Genomic DNA, 17,500 nt, shown 5'->3' with positions numbered 1-17,500 from the left:
AGGCCACCGTCTGTCTGGGCTCTCACGCGCTTGCTCATGTCTCCTCTGCAGGTTTCTATAGAAAACATGGGGCTCTATGAGGATTTGTCTTCAGCCAGGGACGTCACAGAGGTAACGTCCGCTCAGGCCTCTCCCCTGCTCCCAGGCACAGCCTCGTTCCCTGTGTCTGGGTTGAGCGTTTGAGCCTTCTGTGTCTGGGAGCTGGTACCTCTGGTGCAGCTGGAGGGTGACAGCTATCTGCAGGTGTTGTTCTGCCATATTACACACAGTTCAGGGCAGGAACAAGGACAGTCGCTGTGCAGGAAGGTTTGTCTTACAGGAGGTCTCCCTGCACGTAGATCTGAATGGAAGAGGAGGTCTGTAAAACGGGGTGGGGGGGGCAGTCGTGTTCTTCTAGGAACTGCAGAAAAAGGTGTTAGCTATACTTAATGTAAACCAAATGTCAGAGGGCCGTATGGCAGGCATATGTACCACTATGTATTTTTTAAAGGCCATTTTACTTAAAAGTTACGAGTTGCTGGTGAGCCTTTAGAGATACCATTAAAGTGTTAGGTGAATATTTTAAAATATTTAATGCACCTTTCCACTTAAGATTTATTGCTATTCATAAGTTGCCATTTCATAATTTTTTTAAATCTCAAAAATTAAGTCTCTGCCCCTTCCCCCCTGAAAATCTTCAATTGGAACTCTTTATTCTCCTGGAGGGGCAGCGGAAAGGAGAGGCGGGAAGGTGCATGGAGCTGAGAGGGCGGCGGTGGCAGCTTCCCGGAGGTGCTGCGTGGTCGGTGGGGGCCGCTCATCGCTGGGTCTGAGCAGCTGGGCTTAGGGAGTTGCTGTGAATGTCCCCTGGCTGTGTTGTGCCTCGACCTCGAGATGACAGGGATTGTTGGGCTGTGGAAGAACAGGGGGATGGCACCCTTCTTCAGTCAGGGTTTTTTCTTCTGAATCTTCTCTCGTCCTCCCTGTACGGAACAGCCCCACAGCCAAGCGCCCCAGGATGTTGAGAAGGCTATCCTGCTGTTTGAGCACACGGGGAAAATTCCTGTCGCCGTCATGGAGGCCAGGTAGGGTCCTGCTGCCTGGAGTTGTCTCCTCGTCTCTCCTCAGAGCCACGGGGGGCAGGGTAGGCATTGTACTCATGGCAGACCAGGGAGACCGGGTGAGTGTCCCGCCAAGGGCCCTGCAGCGTGGTGGAGTGGAGCCCTTGCTTTGAAGCTTGTTTTCTTTAGAAAAGCATGCCGCACCTCCAAACAGCCCACAGGAAGTGCTGAGTAGAGCCTGCACTGTGCAAAGGGACAGGAACAGGCCCTCGGTGTAGTAACCGTGGATTTTTATTAATGCTTCATGGGTGACCAGCATGGAGCCAGGATAGGGAGTTGAATAGCAAAATTCCGTTGAATTTGGTGCGATCCCAAAACATCTTGAATTCTGGTTGTTGCCAGCGTGGGGCAGCTTTCTTAAGGTGTTGCTTAGTGAGAAGTGTGAACTGATTGCAGCTCCCGGGACTTCCAGATCAGCTGTAGGGAGAATGCCCACAATTGACCTGAAGCGACCCTCGTAGCCTTGGGCTAACTCAGATTCATTGGTCATGCCTTGGGCAGAGTGTCGTCCAGATTCCCTGGGATGTGGGGCTGTCACCAGCACAGACTGCCCTTTGCATGAAGTGTCCCAAAACAGTGACAAAGAAGACTTAAAAATGAGTTATAACGTCATGGATGTGAAAGGAGGCAGCCCTGTGCAGCGCGGTGACTATCTGGAAATGGGCATGTTTATTGTGTTCGTGAAGGTGTCCTGATCCCTGCCGTCTGACTCGGTGTTCGCCCCTTTGACCTGCCCTTCTGTGTTGCAGCATATTCAGGAGGCCCTACTACCTGTCTCACTTTCTCCCCGCCCTGCTCACACCTCGAGTGGTCAGTATGCGTCTTCGTGAACTTGGGACCGAGTTGGCAGAGACCAAGGATATTCCTGTCTGGCATCTCACTCGAATCTCGTCTCTCCTCTCAACAGCTCCCCAGAGTCCCTGATTCCCGAGCGGCTTTTATAGAGTCCCTGAAGAGGTGCGAAGGACATCTCTCTTTCTAGTGGGGTTTCTGACAATGCAGTCAGTTGGGGAGAGACATGTGTAGAGAAATTTCTCTTTTGTAGAGAAATGTGTTTTATCACATGTATGTTTTATTTATAAAATACTGGCTCAAAATTAGTTAAGATTTTAAGAAGAAAATTTCTTTGATTCTGAATATCTTCACTTAGCATCATTCCTCAGTGAACTTCCAGGGTGATTGGTCTGGGAATTACAGTAGTTTTATTGGTGCATAATCATTGTGAAAGAAGGAGGATTTAAGCAAAGAAGGAGAAGAGAAGAGAGATGTGTGAAAGGCACACTGCAGAAGACTCGGAGCCTCCTGCATAGCGTGGGGCCCGCGAGGCCTCCAGGAGCAGAAAGCTGGTTGGTTTCCCAAAGGTCATCTTTCTTGGGAGAAATAGAAAACTGTAATCCTGTTTTCCAGTGAAACTCTTATAAAGTGATAGGACCTATAAGAAGATTGAAAACAGAAAGGCTAGAAAGTAAAAATATATTTTTTCATCTTATGATAAGACCATTCTCTGGGCTCCTTATTTTTATTTATTTTTGATACAAAATATTCCAAAAGTACAGAGACCAGCTAAGAAAACACCCTTGTGCCCCACCCACATTAATATTTTACTATCTTTCTTTTTTGTTGTTCAAAATAGAGTAGTTCAGACCAGTTGAAGCCTCTCTTAGTCCAGCTCTCTGATCCCCTCCTCTTTTTTCTTCTCCAAGGAAGCCGTTATCCTGAAGTGGGTGTTTAATTTTTCCTGGTTTTTTACATGTATTTATAGTTATAAATTATGTATGTATACACATCACATAGTATGGTTTTGTGTTTTTAAAGTGGAGTCGATACAGTGTGTCATTTTGCGATTTGCGTCTTCACTCACCCTATGGTTCCAGTTTATTCACCTGCTGTGTAGGATTCTGCTGTGTGGCTGTGGACTGCCATGTTGCACAGCTGGCTGCAGGTCACACAGACACAGAATGGACAGTAGGGCCGTGTGACTATGGGGACCGATTTACTCATCGCCCGTAACTGGGCTCTTAGGAGAATTCTAGTTTATGCTCTTTTAACTGTGCTTCAGTGAAGATCCTTGGTATATCGCCATGAAACTTAGAATTTGAATGGAATTTCATTGATTTTACACATTAATTTGAGGAAAGTTGATTCTGAGTTTTTCCTTCCATGAACATAGTATATCTTTATTCAAGTCTTTTCATAGTGTTTTATGATTTTTCTTTATAAAGATCTCATAAATTTTTTGTTAGGTTTATTACTAGGTACCTAGATTTTGTTGCTGTCGTGAACAGCATATTGTTTGCTGTTGAGTTTTCTCATTGATTATATACTCTCCTATCCAGTAACTGCCGGACTGACTTCTCATGGTTGGTCAGTAGATTTTCTATGTAGATAATCACGTTGTCACCAGAACATAGTTTGTCTCTTCCTTCCAGTTTTCATACCTCTTAATTTTTGTCTGATTATATGGGATAGGACTTTTAGTACAATACAGAACTACAGGAGTACTAAACTGGCATCTTAGCTTGTTCCTGACTAAAATAGAAATGCTTCTAAAGTTTTACCATTAATTATATTTGCTGTTTATAAATATATGCGCGTTACCGTATTAAAAAAGTTCTCTCTATATGAATTTTCTAAAGACTTTGAGCATGAATGAATGCTTTTTCTGCATCTCTTAAGATGATCATGCTGTTTTCATGTGCTCTGTTATGTGATAGATTTTTTCCACCATCCTTGTATTCCTGGAGCATCCCCTACTCGGTAATGATTCTGTTTTATAAACTGCTGCATTTGGTTTACTGATATTTTATGTAGGATTTTTGCATTTGTGTCTCTGATTCTCTTCTACTTGTCTTGGCTGCTTTGGCTTCAGGGTTTCAGTCCTTCATGAAGTAAGCTGGGCAGCCTTCCCTCTTTCCTGTCCTTTGAAGCAGTTTGTGCAACTTGGGCATTCCGTGTTCCTGAAGGTTTGGTAAAACTTGGCTGTGAAATCACGTGTTCCTAGTGTCTTTTGTGGAGGCAGAGTTGGCTACTGACTCAGTTTCTTGAATGGTTATTGATTTAGTCTGGATTTTTATTCTTCTTGAGTAGTTACTCTATTTCTAGAACACTGTCCGTTTCATCTAAGTTTTCAAGTTTGTTGATATAGCATTATTCATCATATTCTGTTGTGACTTAAAAAAATCTCTCTACCTCATCTATACTTTTCATTCTTTTTTAAAAATTCCTGCTAGTGTTACTTTTACCTTATTTTTTATGGCTCACTTGATACAAGATTTGTATGTTTTATTAATTTTATTATATAACCACTTTTTTATATTGTCATCTTCCTGGAGTTTTTTTAATCTCTATTTCATTAATTTTGGATTTTAACTTTATTATTTCCTTCTTTTTATTTGAGTTTGCTTTGTTTGCCTTTTTATAATTTCTTTTTTTTTTTGAGGCAGACTAGCCCTGAGCTAATATCTGCCGCCAATCCTCCTCTCTTTGCTGAGGAACATTGGCCCTGAGCTAACATCTGTGCCCATCTTCCTCTTTTTTTTTTTAATGTGGGATGCCTGCCACAGCATGGCTGGATAAGCGGTGCATAGGTCTGCACCTGGGATCCAAACTGGCGAACCCTGGGCCGCCAAAGCAGAACGTGTGAACTTAACCACTGCACCACCAGGCTGGCCCCCTCTTCTTATAATTTCTTAAACTAGTTGTTTAACTTATGCCCTCGAGAAGTTTCGACATAAAGTTCTCACATCATCATTCTGTCCTACATATTCTATCATGTGTGTGATGATTTTCTCATAATTTGTAAGTTAGCTATCAGTGAATTTTAAAATTTTCCAAACATAGATGTTTCTCCTTGAGCTTTTATTGTTGATTCTAATTTAATGACGTTAAGAACATGATTTGCTTTTTATGGATTTTTTTGTATTTGGTCTGACTTCCCTTTAGTACATGCTCAGCGTTTGCAAGAATTCCAGGCATGCTTGAAGACAACGCCGATCCCTTAATTTGGGGTATAGGGTCTCTCTGTCAACTGTGCGTGTTCTCAGGTTTTCTGTGTCCCAACCGCTTTCCGTCTCCGGTGCATCCGTTTATCGTGGAGGATGCTGTGCCTTTGTCGGTCTCTCCTTGTAGGTCTGTCAGATTCGTCTTTACAGATTTTGAAGACTATCTTGTTAGTTGCAAACAAACTCATGATTGTCAAAATATAGCCTTCACAATATGGTCTTCTTGCTGGATATTTTTTTTATTCATCATTATATAATGTCTCTATTAGGCTTTTTACCTTAATTTCTGTTTTGTCTGATATTACTTCCGGCTTTTTTTTTTTGGCATTTGCATAGTATAGCTTCTTCATTTTTTGACATATTTATTTCTAGTCTTTAAAAATTTTTGTCAGAGTTAAATATGGATGTAGATTGAAGAGTCAGGTAGTTCCATAAAGTTTATTAAAAGAAACAGCCATCTCCCACCCCCTCCCTGCCACTTCTTTATCTCTGGAGGCAACCATTTTCAACTCTTTACTGATCTTTTTATGTTTCTCTCCAAATCTCTAAATAATATTCTTATTTTGCTAATTATCGCCTTTTCTGTTTTGGGCAATAGCAGCTGACTTTCCACCGTGGAGAATGAAGACCTAGCTTTCTTTCCTCCACCAACACATGTAGTTGTCCTTCATATAATAGTTTTTAAAAGCTCAACATGGCTGGGTTTTTTTAAGGCTATATAAACACTATTTGGAGCTGACCATTATGAATCTAACTGCTTTTCCTGCTCTTTTCTCTGGAGTTCATAATTATCTTTGTTTCATCTTAGTTTTCCTTGTACATATCATGATTCAACTGCAAATTCTGCCGGTCGTCTAAATGTCCTCTCACTCAGAGTCGTCGAGTATTCCAGCACTACATCTCAGAGAAGTCTCCTCTGAGCCTTCTAACCTGCTCTGACCTGAACTGTCAGCTTCTTATGCCTCTAAGCACAGATATCATCCTGTGTCTTCCTTCCACATCTCAGAGAAGTCTCCTCTGAGCCTTCTAACCTGCTCTGACCTGAACTGTCAGCTTCTTATGCCTCTAAGCACAGCTGTCATCCTATGTCTTCCGTCCACATCACTTGGGAAGGTCTTTTGCTCTGGCTTGTGACAACTTTTCTCTCTTCTGTGTCCTAGATCTCCTCTTTCTTGATTTACTCCATTGTTTTGGTGGAGCACATCCTATTGAAACTTCCTAAGAAAGGATGGATGGAGGGTAAATTTTTTTTGACACCTTAATCAGCCCTCACATTCGATAGGTAGTTTGGCTGGGTATAGAAATCTACGCTGGAAATTATTTTACCTCAAATTTTTGAAAGTATTGCTCCATTGATTTCTAGCTTCCAGTGTTGATGTTAGAAACTGTTATGATTTCTGATTCTTTGCATGTGGCCTGTGGTTCTCTCTCTGGAGGCTTGTGTTGTCTTCTTTGTTCCTTGTGTTCTGACATTTTATAGCACTGTATTTTGGTGTGGGTCTAATGTCATTTCTTGGCTAGGCACATAGTGGGCCTTTTAATCTGGAAATTCATGTCCTTCAGTACTAAGAAATTTTCTCAGATCTTTTAAAACCCTTTGTTATGAAAAATCTAAGACAGAAATGTATGGAAAATTGTATCTAGTACCCAGCTTTAATAATTACCAAAAGTGGCCAGACTTGTTTCATCTGTAGCCCCAAATTCACCCACCCACCCATCTTTCCCCTATTCTGGATTATTTTGAAGCAAATCCCAGACACAGATTATTTCATCTTGACTTACGTCATTGCAGGTCTCTTTCCCACTAGGTTCTTTTTTTTTCTTGGAACTCCTATATTTCAGATGTTAGAACCCCTGGACTGTCTTCTGTTTTTTCCTCCTCTTCTGTCATATTTTGCATATCTGGTTTTTATCTCCTTTCTGGAACATTTCTTCAAGTTTACCTGCCCATCCTTTTACTGAGTGTCACATTTCTGCCACAGATAGTCCTTTTTATGGCAGTCTATTCTTATTTCATAGCTACAGTGTTGTCTGACCCCTCTGAGGATGTTAATGATAGTGATGTCTCAAGTTTTCTTTTGTGTGAATTTCTCCATTTCTTTGAATTTGTTCTTTCTTTTTATTTGCATTGGTTTCTATTTCTTAAGCTTAAAGGCTTTCCCATCCCCAGGGCAGTGGGTGGTAGTCCTCGATTCCTGGTCTCCAGGCTGGTTCCCTCCCTCGCTTCCGGTCCCTGCTGTGGTCCTCACTCTGGAGCACAGCTGGGTCTTGTTCTTCTGCTCGTGTCGTCATCACGGTCTGCAGCACCGTCGGGGGCCCTCCTGCCTCACTGCTCCCAGTCTCCTGCAGGCTGTGCCGCCGGCCACAGATCCTGTACCCAGGCTGCCACTCAGGGCTCCTGTTCCTCTGAAGGTGATGCCCTGGCTCTTGTCCTTGGACTTGTCACCGTGCTGTGAGAAAGTGCCAGCTGGGGGTCTGTGCCCTGAGATGCCCCATGGCCTTATCACAAGGCTTGGTTCTATAATTCTGTCTATTTTTAATGACATTAATTGGGTATTTTTCTTAGTATTATTCATTAAAAGTAACATAAGTTCACTTTTAAAATTTGGAAATTACTAAAACTTGAATATCGGTTATAGTCTCACTACCTGGTGGAAAGCCCTGATGGTATGTGTGTGTATATGACACACTGTGGAACTGAAAGGACCATTTCAACCCATATATATGTAATTTGGTAAAAACACAGGGTCATACTGTATGCCGTGTTGTATAATTTATTTAGATTTACTATGTCACGTATTTTTATTTTATGGTAGTTTTTGGAATTGTAAGTTTGGGAATTAATTTGATTCGTAGTTGATTTGATTTTCATGTTTTCTTCTGATCCAGAGCAGATAAAATCCCCTCGTCTCTGTACTCCACCTACCGCCACGCCTGCTCCACTGCCGAGAAGAACCCAGAAAGTACGGCTCCCAGGTCACTCGGTCACGAGACACACTCTCTTCCCTCCTCTGGTCACGAGATGTGCTGGTGACGCCTGCCGGTGCTGGTCGGGTCAGGTCGAGCTGGGTCCAGCCAGAGCTGTGGGTTCAGAGGCTGCCAGTCTTGGCACCAGGGGGGCCGGGTGTGGTGTCAGCTCACAGACACTTAGCTGGAGGCCTGAGCAGCCCCTGACAGAGCGCTTCCTTGAAGCACCACGTGCAATACAGATCTACTCTGCTGTTTGTTGTCTTCGTGTGCCCCGCTGAGGCCGTGATGCGATTCCTGTGTGCCTGTCCTGAGCTGGAGCTTTCAGTTCGGGTGGCCTCCCAGATTCAGTGGCCAGGCTCAAGGCCACAGCGTCGGTTCTGAAGTGTGTGGTAGGGGAAGGTCTGTGGCAGTTTTCTGACGTTTGGACGGTTGAGTTCTTTTTTTTTTTAAAGATTTTATTTTTTTCCTTTTTCTCCCCAAAGCCCCCGGTACATAGTTGTATATTCTTAGTTGTGGGTCCTTCTAGTTGTGGCATGTGGGACGCTGCCTTAGCATGGCTTGATGAGCAGTGCTATGTCCGCGCCCAGGATTCGAACCGACGAAACACTGGGCCGCCTGCAGCAGAGTGCATGAACTTAACCACTCGGCCACGGGGCCGGCCCCTTTTTTAAAGATTTTATTTTTTTCCTTTTTCTTCGGAGTTCTTTTGTGGTGGGTTCTGCTTATCGGGGACAGTGATGGGGACCTGGGTCGAGTCTGAGGAAGCCTGCATCAGTGAGGTGGCAGGGCTGGGAGCAGCTGCCCCCCATTCCCTCCACTAACAAGGCGGCAGGGAGAGGGCCTGGCTTCCCGCAGTGTCTTGGGGAGCGTGCTGTTGGTGCAGTGCTCGTGTTTGCTGGTTTAAATCTTCTGACGTCTGCAGGGCCAGCTAGTCTGAATGAGGCTCTTCCAGCCAGCTGACTGCAGTTCCATTTTCATGTCTGTCTGCCAGAACCCCTCCTGGCTATGAGCTTGGATAATTGCTAACGGTGATAGGGACCCAGAAAATTTGAGTGGGCAAAGCATGAAGGTCGAGCTCTCCCACTTGTCTTGACTGGTGCTGAAACAGCTCGCAGTTGTGCTGGGGTGCCGAGGTGGCCTCGCTCCTCCCTGCCCAACTCCACAGCCCTACTTCTGGGGGCTTCTGGAATGTTTTCTGATACTTCATCTGAAAGGCCTTAGGTTCTATGGTTTCTGGTCTCACTTTGGGAGACTGTGAGCTTACTGCATACTCCTGGTGTCTTCTGGCATGACACCAGAACTGGAACTTGTTTTGCTTTTAAAATGTGTGTTGTGTCTTCCTTTTTATAATGAAAATGATGTGTTTGAACAAATATCTTTCTTATGCAAATAGGTGATCATGTCTAGTCTTTTTTAGTGAGTCCGTTAAATGCTCGTTGAGAACTGGTAATTGTCTCTTGTACTAAGTCTCAGTCCTTTTTCTGTATGTTTTATTTTTTAACATCCTATCATAAAAAGCAATATGACAGTGTTACTTACAAGTTTGAGAAACAGGGACTAAATCATCGTCGGTTCATAGTTCTGCCCTCCCCGCCCAGCCTCCCTCCATATGCTCTGGCCCTTTTTCATTACGTACATGATTTTCACGCTTGTGGTGATGGTGTGCATAGAACTGTGTTCTTTCTTAGGCTTGTTTATAATTGTGTAAATTTTTGATATGACAGTTAGCATCCAGCATTAGGGAGAGGATTTCCTTTCCCTCCTCATGGGGTCCTAGTGCCCGTCTTCCCTCTGCACAGAGAGACCATGGAGATGAGCAGTCCTGCATTCAGCCGTGCTTGTGTTTCCTGTCTGGCCTAATTGTTAAAACTAACCACTCATCTCAGATACAGCCCCGGGAATGAAGGTGGAACCCAACTGTGTGGATGAACCCTTGAAACTGCTCATGATTGCGCTGGGAGGACTCAGGGCAGCGATGACAGACCCCGCCCAGTATGACGGTGAGGACAGGGCTGTCTGCGCTGGGTGTCTGTGGGCTGAGGAGGCGTGTCTGACTGTGGTCGGAGCTCCGTGGCTGGTCCATTCCCCCGTAGGGATAGTAGCCCGAGTGTATTCCCTGCGATTCAGGTCTGGTGGTTAAGCCTGAGCACTCATTTCAGGTGGGATGGGAGCTCAGAAACTCAGGCGGGCACGGACCCTTGGCAGAAGCTGAAGATTCTGCTCTTTGGCATTCCAGTGGGACAGGCATGGGGAGGAAGAAAGCTGAGTGATGTCACTAGGGTGTGGTTTCCTTTCTTACCCTAACTGCCTGAGTAGCGATGACACTCAGCATTGGGCCTCTGCTTCTGTGTGACTGCAAGATGGCAAGTCACAAGCGTTCGTTTGTGGAGTAAGAGCGTGAACAGTTCAGAGCGCGTAGGGGTGCAGAGTGGTCCATAAAAGACTAAGTTCCAGTACTTTCAGATTTTTGTTATGAAAAATTCAAAGGCTAAAATAAGCCACATTTTTACCTAGTATCTGTAATAGATTTTTATTTATTATGAATTCATTTCATTTAAACCAGGACAGAATGTCCCATGAGAGCTTCCCAGAGGGAATATTAAAACCACCTTAGTTCCACTGCTCACTGATGGGGCTGGAACACCTCAGCTGTGATGGTTCTGAGGGCCGAGTGTGTGGTCACGTGGGGAGCGTGCCTTACAGAGGTGTGCTCCTGCAGAGCGTGGTGTCTAGGGACCTTGAGGCCTGGGTGGAACCCCAGTACTTCAGCAAGACTGATGAAAGGTCAGGTCAGCGTTGTTTCTAAAAGCAGCAGAGATTCCGTTTCCAGGTTTTATGGTTGGCCCACTGGTTGCCCGACCCTGGCATCCAGAAGCCATGACTCTTTGCCAGTGGCAGACCCTACAGTGGCTGGGATGTGGAGCCTCCAGCAGATGTGACAGTGTGTGGGAGAGTGGATGTGGTTTCAGAGGGGAGTATGAATAATGGTGGAGGTTTGTGATGGTGAAGGAATCCGTCGGATAACATTCCCTCAGACATCTAGGAAGAAGCAGGGACAGTATGTGGCTCTGTTCTGCCCGTGTCGCAGGCACCCATGTCACATGCTTGTCACCTGTCTAATCTCTGCCACCTGCGTGATGGGAAAACTTGTTTTCAGTTCCTGGCTAGAGGACGTGAGCAGCCCCAGGGTCAGTGGAGTGTCGGACCTAAGAGTTGGCTGCCGTAGTGGTCAGGGCTGCCGCAGTGAGCCTGTGCACCCGGTGCCGGCCTCGTGCTCCTCCCACGGAGCATCTCCTGGGGGAGTGGGCAGGGTGGGCATTAGGTAGCTTCCCGCACCCCGTCAGTCCCTTGAAGCATCTCCTCCCATGTTTCCCTGCTGGTCTAACTGGGTTTCTCCACCTGCAGTTCTGTCTGCCCAGATTGCAGTGATTTCTGAAAGGCTCGGCCCCGCCTTGGGCGTCAGTGAGGACGATGGCAGCTGTGAGGCATCGAAGATCCAGCTCAGCGTCCTTGCCCCAGAACTGGAGCAGCAAGAACAGAAGGTGAGGGTAGGTGCACCTAGGAAAGACACAAGGTGTCGAGTGTTGCTGGGTTGTGCAGAAAGTACCAGATGCCTAGGCTCTGCTGTCACTTGTTTGCTAGGTAAACTGTGCAAGTGAAGCAGGACGTCCAGGAGCTGGGTGGTCCTCTGTCCCAGGATCAGCAGGCCCTGCCTGTTTGTGTACAAGCTCTTTTTACGTTTTTAAAGAAGAATGTGCAGCCAGAGACTGTTGTGGCCCTCTTGGCCCTTTATAGACAGGGGTGGCTGCCCTGCTGCCCGCTGTAAAGTTCCACGAGTAGAGGTCGCGAGAGGACACTCGGCCTGTGCTGTTTCCAGGAATGGGAGTGGGAATGCTTGTGCCAAAGTGCGTTGTGGTTTCCTCTCCAAGTGCAAGCCGGTTGTGCAGTCTGGTTAGCTCAGCTGTGGCCCTGCCCTACGTCAGCCTGTAAACAGTACCGCATCGGTACGGCGTTAGGCCTACATGTGCTGCCCTCTCTGGAATGCCACACCCTCAGTGACCTCTTCTCTCAGGTTGTGGATCTCCTGCTGACGTCTTTTTGTCAGAACCTGATGGCAGCCTCCAGCTTTGCTCCACCAGACAGGTAGAGTCTGGAAAGTTTCACTGGGTGGTCTGGACGTGGCCTGGGTGGCCTGGGTGCTCCGGGAGGGCCTCCCTCTTGGAGCAGAGCTTCTCCCTGTGTCCACGATGAGGAGAGAGGTTGTGCCTGGTCCTGCCCTCTGACTTCCTGCTGTACTGGCTGAGGGCCAGCTGGGTGCAGGAGCAGTGCTGATTTTTACCAAGCAGAGACATGCAGAAGTTGCACACTGCCACAGGAGACCTCGCTGTTTGGGGAGCAGCCTGGTTCCTTCTTAGGCATACTGTCGTGACGGCTCATCCACCAGCCTCGGGGTAGGGCCGTTCAGGGTCAGAACTGGCCACTGTCCTCGTCTCTGGCTGTTTCTGTAGGCAGGGCCCCTGGGCTGCCCGCTTCACAATGACCATGTGTGGACACGCGCTCCTCCCTGCCGTGCTCACCAGGCTCTGCCAGCTGCTCCACCACCAGGTAGGGCTGTGGCCTCTCTAGCGGGACGTGGGCTCTCACCCGTTCCCTCCTGCAGAACCACTTTCTTTTCTCATTTTAGGGCCCAAGCCTGAGTGCCTCGCATGTGTTGGGGTTGGCTGCCTTGGCTGTCCACCTTGGCGAGTCCAGATCTGTGCTCCCAGAGGTGCATGTGGGCCCTCCTGCCCCTGCCAGGGACCTCTCCATCCCTGAGTTCTTCAACAGCCTCCTGACGTGCAGGACCGCAGAGTCCTCGCGCTTGTGCCTGAAGTGAGTTCTCCCCCTTGTCCCTCAGTCACCTCTCTTCTCTCTCTTGACGAAAGTAACACATTTGACAGAATTAGCAAAAATACTTGTGCTCCACAGATAATGACTCATTAATATTTGGGGATATGTCCTTCCAGAATCTTATTTTGTGTGTATTTATATGTGTGTGTTTCTCTGTTTGAAAAAAATGAGATCATCCTGCTTTACCAAACTGCCTTTGAAGACGCTAACAATAGACTGTAGACGCCCTTCCACATCAGTGAGCGTTCTTCCATGTCGTGGTGGGAGCTGCTGCGTGTTGTACTGGGGCGCCTGGTGCTTGGTTGGACCCATCCCTCTGGTTAGGTTCCTGGATTTCCCTGTGGTGAGCAACCCTGGGCCACAGCTCTTTCTCTAGGATAAACTCCTGCACAGGGAACTGCCCTGCTCAAAGAGAAAGTCACCTTACAGTGTCTTGAGGCCCATTACCCTACAGGTCTGTGCCAGTGTACATGCCGCTGTCTGCTTACCGCATCATCCCCGCCCGTCTGTGTGGGGGCACCTGGTAAGTCGACAGCGAGCGTGGAGCATGATGCAAGGCGCCAGGTATTGGGAGAGGTGGGCAGGTGGGAGTGAGGGCAACTGCCTGCCGGGGAGAGCAGGGCTGTGTCCCAATGTGCTGAGTGGGTGGAGCCCTGGGAAGTCCCGGTGTGACTTGGGTCTGTAGGGCTTGCTATGGCTGCCAGAGTGAATAGACAGAGGGTCCCAACAGAAGCCAGGAGGCTCCGGTGGGAGTTCTTGGCTGGGACTGTGGTCGCAGTTCATCGACAGAACTGACAAAAGGCATAAGGAGTGCAATGGAGCAGGGAAAGACGAGCACAGGAAAGCCTGCCCCATACCACCGCCCACCAGTTGTCCTCGCCATCCACAGTGGGAGGCAGAGTGGTCCAGCCCCTCCTGGGCTTGTGGCAGCACCTGACAGACCCCACCAGGAGTCAGTCGTGTAGGCGCTGTGGTCCCCCATTTCTTCCACGCCATCTTCCTGACTTTGGGCCCTGAGGTTGGTCTCTCTTCTCACTGGTCTCCTCTCCCACACTTCACAGCTGACCATGGTGGGCAAAGGCTGCCCCAGGCTTAGTTTAAAATTGAGCATGCTTCTCTCTGGTTCTGCAGACTTTTTTTAGGAAGGAAAAATGAATAATTTGCTAACACTTGCTAAAAAAAAAGCCCTTTTTACGTAATTACACGAGTAACACCCCCATCACGTCTCCAGACTCCATTCTGTTTGTTCTGGCTGTGGCTTTTCACAGGCAGTGGAAGCAAGCCCTTGTTTGCACAGAGTCTGAATGTTCACGTGTTGTCTGAGTCTCTGCCGTCAGTGTGGACGAGCTCAGACCAGATGGCCCATGCGGGCCATTCTCAAGTGCTCGGAGGGGCTGAGGCCGAGGACTGTCTGCAGGCCAGCTGCCGTAGAACGCACTCAGCTCACTCTTGAATTGCAGACTTTTCTTTCGTCCCTTATTTTGCACGGATCACATTTCTACAATTTCTATTTTCTATTTTCAGGTTTTGTACAGCGGCAATTTCTTATTCTTTGTGTAAGTTTTCTTCCCAGTCACGTGATATTTTGTACTGCTGTTTATCTCCAGGCCTTATAAAAAAGGTAGGTCTATTAGGTTTCCTTTTTCCATTCTCCTCTAAGTCTCCAGTTTTATGCAGGTTTCCAGCCCAAAGTCCACGGTCGCTGCTGGCTGAGAGTCCTTTCTCGGTGTGCAGCCCTGTGCTCTGTGATTCCCCAGGCCACCTCTTAGAGGCTGCCACAACTATCTGCGTGGGCCAAACACTGCTTTTTCCTTGTGTTCTGAGTTAAAATGAGGGGATGTAAGATGACAGCTACAAATGCCCCTCCCTTTTTTAGGAGAAACAGAAATTGGTATTTATAAAATAGGGATATAAGAAGATAAATATTCATTAAAAAATATCTTTCCATTTAAAGAAGAACTCTGAATTTCCTCTAAAGACGTGTCTCGTCCAGTGAATGCTTGTTACATTTCTTAGAAGACCAGAGGAATTTAACGGTGCGTGTGAGAAACCGCAAATGCTGGAAGTGAAGTTACAATGTGAACAAGAGTTACTCCTTCTGCAGAGTTTTAGGGAACATCTCTTGTGAAGTTGAAACCTGGTTCTCAGTTCCAGGCTTCACATTAAAGTCACCTGAGCAGCTTTGGGAGGTAGCCTCGTGGGCTCTAACTGGTGAGGCAGTCAGCACTGGGAGCAGCCTGGTGTCCTGGGCGCACCACTGCTCCCCACTTGTTTGCATCGAGGAGCTTAGTCCCAGATGCCCGAATTTTCAAGCAAGGAATGAAGATTAGGAGGAGTGATCTAGACAAGGAAGTCCCCCAGCCCACTCTCTAGTTCTGATCCAGCTGTGCCCTCCTCCATGGTCCCCTTGATCAGCCTGCAGCTGGAAAGTGTTTTGCTTATGCAATTGGTAAGCTTTTTCGTGAAAAGACCAGTGCTGCAAAAGTCTGGGAGCACGGCTGTTCGCGGCTGCAGGGCTAGACCAGCTCCTCCCTGTGGAGGGCAGTCAGGCCCAGGGAGCCTGCTTCGGGGCAGTTCGCCCAAGGAGGCAGATGTGCCAGGGTTTACATACAGGCTGCTCCCTGAAATGCCATCTATAACGGTGGACACAGGGTGCCCAGGGCCCCACGAGGGCTTGGTGAGGCCGCTGCGGGGTCTCCACACTGCCGTGCTGTGCACAGCCAGGTCACTCACGTATTTTCAGTTTCAGTGTCTCTTTCAGTTTCAGTTCTTGGTGTTCAGATTGTTCTCCGAAGCCCGAGACCCTCTCTCTCAGGAGGACACAGCCGGCCTTGCCTGGAAGCCCTTGGGCCTGCCCTCCATGGACTGGCAGCGAGCTGCCCTCTGTCTGTGGAGACAGAGAACCTTCCAGGAGTTATTGAAGGAGAAGCAATTTCATGTAGGTCCCATTGTCCCTACTTCTCACCTCGTCTTAACGCCCAGGGCTTTGGGGTGTGGACTCGGGGCTCCCTGAGGACGTGATGGGCAGGCGGTGGGCCTGAGCTGGTGATGCCGAGCAGCACAGACGGGACTGATTGAAAGTGTTATTGGGATCAGTGTAGGTTCACATGCAGATGTAAGAAATGAGGCAGAAAGATCCCATCTGATCTTTGCCCAGTTCCTCTCAGTAGTAGCATTTTGCAGAAAATTTTAAGGGTGAATAAAAACATATTTTAAACATATCTGCCAGGCTCCGATTTGGGCTGGGCTTTTCAGAGCGCAGTCCCTGGGAACCGTGGCCCGCTCCAGCCAACATGCCTGTGTTGGTAGTCTCTGCTCCCTTTTCATAACTTTTCATTTATTTCTTGGATGTTTGCCTGCTTGTTTTGATCTTTAGATAAATTCTCAACTGTTCTATATAATTTTTAAATTCTTTTATCGTTAACGATATTAATTATTAGTGGTTAAGATTGGCCATTCTCACTGCCAAGGCCCAGGTTCATTTCCCATTTGGAACCACACCACCCCTTTGTCGGTTGTCATACAGTGGTGGCTGCAGGTGGCTGTGGTGCTGAAATGTCTGCCACTGGTACTTCAAATACCAGCGGGGTCACCCATGATGGGCAGATTTCAGTGGAACTACCAGACTAAGACAGACTAGGAAAGAGGACCTGGCCACCCACTTCTGACAAAACTGGCCCTGAAAACTGTATGAGTGGCAGTGGGGCATCGTCTCATTGAGCGCCAGGAGGGGAGAGGACGGCGTGACAGGCGAGGCAGGGCTCTGCTCTGCTGTCCACAGGGCCCTGGGAGTCGGGATCCACTCCATGGAACTGATAACAAATGTCAGTTAATCAAGAGTTGCTCTGGGGGGCTGGCCTGGTGGCGCAGCGGTTAAGTTTGCACGTTGCACTTCTCAGCGGCCCAGGGTTCGCCAGTTCAGATCCCAGGTGCAGACATGGCACCCCTTGGCAAGCCATGCTGTGATAGGCGTCCCACATATAAAGTAGAGGAAGATGGGCACAGATGTTAGCTCAGGGCCAGTCTTCCTCAGCAAAAAGAGGAGGATTGGCAGCAGATGTTAGCTCAGAGCTAATCTTCCTCAAAAAAAACACAAAGAGTTGCTCTGGGGCCAGCCCTGGTGGCCTAGCAGTTAAGTTCAGTGTGCTCTGCCTCAGCAGCCCAGGTTTGGTTCCTGGGCGCAGACTAACACCCCTCTGTTAGCGGCCATGCTGTGCTGGTGGCCCACATACCAAAAAATAGAGGAAGACTGGCACAGATATTAGCTCAGGGCGCATCTTCCTCAACAAAAAATTAATAATAAAAGAGTAGGTTGGACAGTCTGTGTTTCCCATGAAGAGTAAAGGTGCAGGAGCATTGTGCCCACCGGCTGCTCAGCAGGCACCTCACCTGCATCTCAGGGCCACTGTCCCATCTCTGGGTAACCCTGGCCTTGCTCCTCCTGCTTGGCCACACACGTGTGTCACCTGGCTCTGGCCTTTACACAATGGGAGCATGTTGCGTGTGTGTTCCTGTGATGTCCTTTTTCACATGCAAACG

At 47.7% G+C, this 17,500-nt stretch overlaps 1 protein-coding gene across 26 annotated transcripts in view; it reads left to right on the top strand.

Moving 5' to 3' along the window:
* The window catches only part of FANCA (FA complementation group A), a 57,046-nt gene that overhangs the window by 22,947 nt on the left and 16,599 nt on the right, over positions 1–17,500 (top strand). For 9 of the 26 annotated variants that reach the window (XM_070500354.1, XM_044761084.2, XM_070500353.1 and 6 more), the window contains exons 17-29: positions 52–111; positions 976–1,064; positions 1,850–1,910; positions 2,008–2,057; positions 7,991–8,064; positions 9,958–10,071; positions 11,477–11,619; positions 12,144–12,214; positions 12,580–12,676; positions 12,756–12,943; positions 13,416–13,484; positions 14,486–14,582; positions 15,723–15,899. In XM_070500354.1, the coding sequence (XP_070356455.1) occupies positions 52–111; positions 976–1,064; positions 1,850–1,910; positions 2,008–2,057; positions 7,991–8,064; positions 9,958–10,071; positions 11,477–11,619; positions 12,144–12,214; positions 12,580–12,676; positions 12,756–12,943; positions 13,416–13,484; positions 14,486–14,582; positions 15,723–15,899 (1,290 nt within the window). Of the gene's footprint in view, positions 1–51; positions 112–975; positions 1,065–1,849; positions 1,911–2,007; positions 2,058–7,990; positions 8,127–9,870; positions 10,072–11,476; positions 11,620–12,143; positions 12,215–12,579; positions 12,677–12,755; positions 12,944–13,415; positions 13,485–13,850; positions 14,069–14,485; positions 14,583–15,722; positions 15,900–17,500 lie in introns of those variants that run through there. The other 17 variants (XM_070500352.1, XM_014836536.3, XM_070500349.1 and 14 more) reach the window with 12 other exon arrangements.

This window comes from Equus asinus, chromosome 28 (genome assembly GCF_041296235.1).
Source record: "Equus asinus isolate D_3611 breed Donkey chromosome 28, EquAss-T2T_v2, whole genome shotgun sequence".
Taxonomy (NCBI): Eukaryota; Metazoa; Chordata; class Mammalia; order Perissodactyla; family Equidae; genus Equus; species Equus asinus.
Note: the sequence above shows the minus strand (reverse complement) of the source record. Positions and strands in the feature narration are given on the sequence as shown.